At 41.7% G+C, this 5,000-nt stretch overlaps 1 protein-coding gene across 4 annotated transcripts in view; it reads left to right on the top strand.

Annotated features, from left to right (window-relative positions):
* The window catches only part of LOC113813685 (metallophosphoesterase domain-containing protein 1), a 6,672-nt gene extending 3,276 nt beyond the window's left edge, over positions 1–3,396 (top strand). For all 4 annotated transcript variants that reach the window (XM_027365723.2, XM_027365720.2, XM_027365719.2 and 1 more), the window contains exons 4-7: positions 769–943; positions 1,458–1,505; positions 2,175–2,404; positions 3,205–3,396. In XM_027365723.2, the coding sequence (XP_027221524.2) occupies positions 769–943; positions 1,458–1,505; positions 2,175–2,404; positions 3,205–3,332 (581 nt within the window). In that variant the 3' untranslated portion in view covers positions 3,333–3,396. The remainder of the gene's footprint in view (positions 1–768; positions 944–1,457; positions 1,506–2,174; positions 2,405–3,204) is intronic.
* Positions 3,397–5,000: the final 1,604 nt, after the last annotated feature.

Raw genomic sequence — 5,000 nt, 5'->3', positions numbered from 1 at the left:
TAAGTTGTACAATAATAGTATAATACAAAAATTATGCGTATGAAAAAGGATATACATTATTAAGCCAATAATGTAACAGCATCCAACAAAATAATATGCACCCACATATCTTCATAGAAAATGAATTGGATATATATCTTCAGAAAATGCGACATGAAGATTTAAACTCACTTTATGGGACTTTGGCTAAGCTTTGGTGATGCCCAGCTAGAGGAGCTAGCTGAAGTGACATCGGATGAAATTTCCGCCGTGATGACGCTCGGTCTGCCACATTATATCAGTTCATACCGTAATGGTTTCAGAAATTTTGAAGTTTGATTTATTAGAACATGGGAATATATACTATAGGAAAATATTTCAATATTGCTTTAAGTACCTTTCATTTTCATCAAACAATCTTGTCATAAAAAATACCAAATTTCCGTAGTGCCGTCACCATTCGTCGGTTGTCTTTTTCCCGTTTAGCAGACGAATTTCCGTAGAATTCCAGTCCTCCCTTTATGCCACACAAACCCCCAAACAATCGATGGAGGTTGTGAACAGCTGAATTAATTACATTGTATACTGTATATATAGACTACATGATTAGTGAGTCTTGATTAAAGTTTCAACATGTAGGTATTGACCATAAATTGGTCAAGTTTTGTTGTCAGCTAATTTTATCCACATTCATTTACACATTCACATTCCCTCTTGCCTTCCCAACCTTACTTCTCATCTCGTAATGTTAATCTGCCCATTTCTTCCCACCTTCACGCACCTCCACAGGGACGCTTCCTCACAAGCACAAAGTCGTGATAGCAGGGAACCACGACGTCCTCCTAGACGCTGAGGAGTGCGGCCGAGCTCTTCCCGCTGATCCCACTCGATTCCTCACCAACGCCATCTATTTGTGTGATGATAGTGTGACTCTCTTCGGCATCAAAATATATGGTACTCCGTGGTCAGTGTGCGACATTCTTTCGTTTGATGAGAATTATTTCGTATTGATCCCGATATTGATTCTCAAAATAGTGATGGAAATTATTCTTGGGTTGAATTTTTAGTTAACACTTTATGTTTAGGGGAATTAAAATTAACCGTCAATTTTGCATCCATACTAGAAATTGCGAACAGCGAGATATATTAAGTAAGATATACGAATTATAAAGATCATTTCCAAGTATTCAGTCAAGTTTACGCCGATAGCAATAAGCGTGAGAAAGAGTTCCGCTGTTTTGTTGCTAATGACCAAGAATTGCGCGAATCGGATGAATGTAAAAACATGGAAGGAAGATTTAAAAGATGAAGAATGGTCAGTAGTGCGAATAAAACAACAAGATAGACACGTATTAAGACATTCTCTGTATACTTTTGTTGATATTTTTATATATTATAGTTTTGGGGAATAAAAAAATATTTTATATAGAATTCTGGACGACGATCGACTACTACTGTGCTCTACTTTTCCTTTCCAGGATACCCGAATACCATTCGCCCATGAAAACGGCATCAGATAAGTGGAAGTAAGTACAGTTGTTGTGAAGAAGGAGGAGGGGAATAGGGAGGATGACAAAGAAAAGGAGTAAAGAGAGATTAATATAGAAAATAGATCATAATAACAAAAACGAGAAAAGTAGCGAGATGTATTGAGCTTTCATGGGGTTAAACATTTTTGTATTTTTTGTAAAATTATAAGGTATTCCGTATTTTCTCATGGCAGTTTAGTTATGTCTTTGCAAGAGTGAAAGGGCATTTTTTAGTATGGGTCGATAAAGTTAAGGATATGGATAAAACAAAGACAACATAATGTTCTTACTATGGCCATAATGACGATTTCCGATTAGCTGCTTATATATTCTACACGCTGCTTTTACAGTCAGAGACAAGCAGCTAATCCTTTTTTTTTCTTAGTTTCCGGAATAAGTGACGATGTAGAAGTTAATTTATTCTCATCGTAATAGTAGAGATGCAAAAGATAAAAATAAAGTTTTAGTTGTGAATGAATTTATTTTTGGGCATCACTCCGTTTTCGTTATTCTCTATAGTTTATTGCCATGCATTATGAAGTCTGACCGCCGCATAAAAAGCTGACCTCTTTCTGGTCTTTGTGATGATACTTTAGCAGCTAGAAACAATAGAATTAATTAAGAGTGACAAAATCACTCCATTTTAAATTCTTCAAATATATCCAGAGAAGAGAAATACCCACACCTACGAGCCTTCGAAATACCCCGAGGAGCACCCCTCCGGCAGAAGTGGCAAGCCATTCCCGAGGACACGGATATCCTGCTGACCCACACGCCGCCCCTGGGTCAAGGCGACCTGACCGCACGAAAGAAAAGGGCCGGGTGTGAGGACCTCCTGGAGGCCGTGCAGCGTCGAGTGAAGCCCAAGTACCACGTCTTCGGCCACATACATGAAGGTGACTTTGGCTTCTGTCTCGTGTTTAGCTAAAGGAGGAGAAAAGACAATAAAGGAGAATGGTTTTGGTTGATAGGGGGGGGGGTTAAATAGACGGGCATTGGTGATTGCATTCGAGATATGTAGATGGACGAAAGAGAGAGATAGAGAGGGGGGGGGTAGAGAAGAGGACAGAGAGAGAAAGAGAGGAGAGGAGAGGGAGAGAAAAAGAGAAGAGAGGGAGAGAATGAGAGGAGAGGGAGAGAATGAGAGGAGAGGAGAGGGAGAGAAAGAGAGAGAGAGGAGAGGAGAGAAAGAAAGAGAGGAGAGGAGAGAGGGAGAGAAAGAGAGTGGGAAAGGAGGAAGGAGAGAAAGAGAGGAGAGGAGAGGGGGAGAAAGAGAGAGAGAGGAGAAGGAGAGGAGAGGCGAAAAGAAGGAGAGAGGAGAGGGAGAGAGTAGAGAGAGGAGAAGGAGAGAGAGGTGAGAGGAGAGGGAGAGATAGAGAGAGAGGATATGGAGGGAGAGAGGGGGGGAGAGGAGAGGGTTGAGAGGGGAAAGAGGAGATGGAGAAGGAGAGTGAGAGACAAAGATTACCGAACCGGCAGATAAAGTGACAGAAAGACAGGCACACACACAAAAACACGCAAACACACACACATACAAAAAAAAACACACAAAAAACAAACACACATACACACACGCACACTTTTTCTCATTAGTATATGAAGATTAGAGGAAATATTAGACGCAGAATCCTATCTCAGATGGACTGTAAGAGCAAGACGTCCTTCACTAAAACACTCCCCCCCCTCCCCTCTACAGGCTACGGTGTCTCGGAGGACGCGCACACAGTCTACATGAACGCCTCAGTCTGCAACTTGAGGTACCAGGCAGTCAATATCCCCCTCGTCTTTGATTTGCCCTTGCCCGATGGAGTGTCCAAGGCTTGAGTACGTACGGATCAACTTACAAAATTAATAAGCAGATCCATCGTTGAATAAAGGAAAGAGGAAGTATTTGTGTTTTCCATTACTTGGATGATGTCAACATAGCAAGAAAGAGGATACTTTTTCTTCGAATATGGTTAGTCTCTCCCCCCCCCCCCTCTCTCTCTCTCTCTCTCTCTCTCTCTCTCTCTCTCTCTCTCTCTCTCTCTCTCTGTCTCTCTCTCTGTCTCTCTCTCTCTGTCTGTCTGTCTGTCTCTCTCTCTCTCTCTCTCTCTCTCTCTCTCTCTCTCTCTCTCTCTCTCTCTCTCTCTCTCTCTCTCTCTCTCTCTCTCTCTCTCTCTCTCTCTCTCTCTCTCTCTCTCTCTCTCTCTCCTCTCTCTCTCTCTCTCTCTCTCTCTCTCTCTCTCTCTCTCTCTCTCTCTCTCTCTCTCTCTCTCTCTCTCTCTCTCTCTCTCTCTCTCTCTCTCTCTCTCCTCTACGGTTGTTTTTTGCTTTCTTCAGTGACCTTTGGACTGAATATCTTTTATAACAGATCTAGGTAAGTTCTCGAGACTTCCGGTGTCAATTACACGTACTGAAAATCCTCCTTCCACTTGCAGTGCCACTTCGGAAGAAAGTATTAGAAATGCACTTGACACTTAAAGTACGCCAGTCTTTCTAATATGACCATGTTGTGTCCATAATTTTATATGATCACAGTGAAGGCAAACTGTACATTGTTACAAATATTTATTTTCAACTAATACTGGGTGTTTATGTTCACTTAAAGAAACATTTAGGAAACTAGCAAACCATCTCTTTTTCTATATTTCTCTCTCTCTCTCTCTCTCTCTCTCTCTCTCTCTCTCTCTCTCTCTCTCTCTCTCTCTCTCCTCCCTCCCTCTCCTCCTCCCTCCCTCTCCCTCCAAGAAAGAGGATACTTTTTCTTCGAATTATGGTTAGTCTCCTCTCTCTCTCTCTCTCTCTCTCTCTCTCTCTCTCTCTCTCTCTCTCTCTCTCTCTCTCTCTCTCTCTCTCTCTCTCTCTCTCTCTCTCTCTCTCTCTCTCTCTCTCCTCTCTCTCTCTCCCTCCCTCTCCCTCCCTTCTCTCTCTCTCTCTCTCTCTCTCTCTCTCTCTCTCTCTCTCTCTCTCTCTCTCTCTCTCTCTCTCTCTCTCTCTCACACACACACACACACACACACACACACACACACACACACACACACACACACACACACACACACACACACATATGACCGGTTTCGAATATATCTTCGTCAGAAATACATGTATTACCGACGATGTATTCGGAACCGGTTATATACATCTCTTGTATTATTCCTTTTCTGCAATATACTACAGAAGGTCAAAGGATCGAACAGTATTTCAAATTGTGTTATTAAGCAGAAATACTCATCAAATCTGACCGAAAAAGGCAGCCGTTGGTCATGATAGCCACCAAAATGCCCAAGAACTTTTTTACACCTAGAATACTGGCCTTATTCTGATGAAGCTGGTTCACAAAATATCTAGTATGCTTATAGACAAAACTTCAAATTGAAGGACAAAAGTCGCCTACTGCGACTAGTTCTGCACTGGATTTTGATGTGTAGGTAGTGCAAAAATGCCATGCTCAAGGTATGTTTACATACCCTGGAATTTTGAACCACATTAACAATTTACACTAAGTTG

This window comes from Penaeus vannamei, chromosome 13 (assembly GCF_042767895.1).
Source record: "Penaeus vannamei isolate JL-2024 chromosome 13, ASM4276789v1, whole genome shotgun sequence".
Taxonomy (NCBI): Eukaryota; Metazoa; Arthropoda; class Malacostraca; order Decapoda; family Penaeidae; genus Penaeus; species Penaeus vannamei.
The sequence above is the reverse complement of the archived record's forward strand: the minus strand, read 5'-3'. Positions and strand labels throughout refer to the sequence as shown.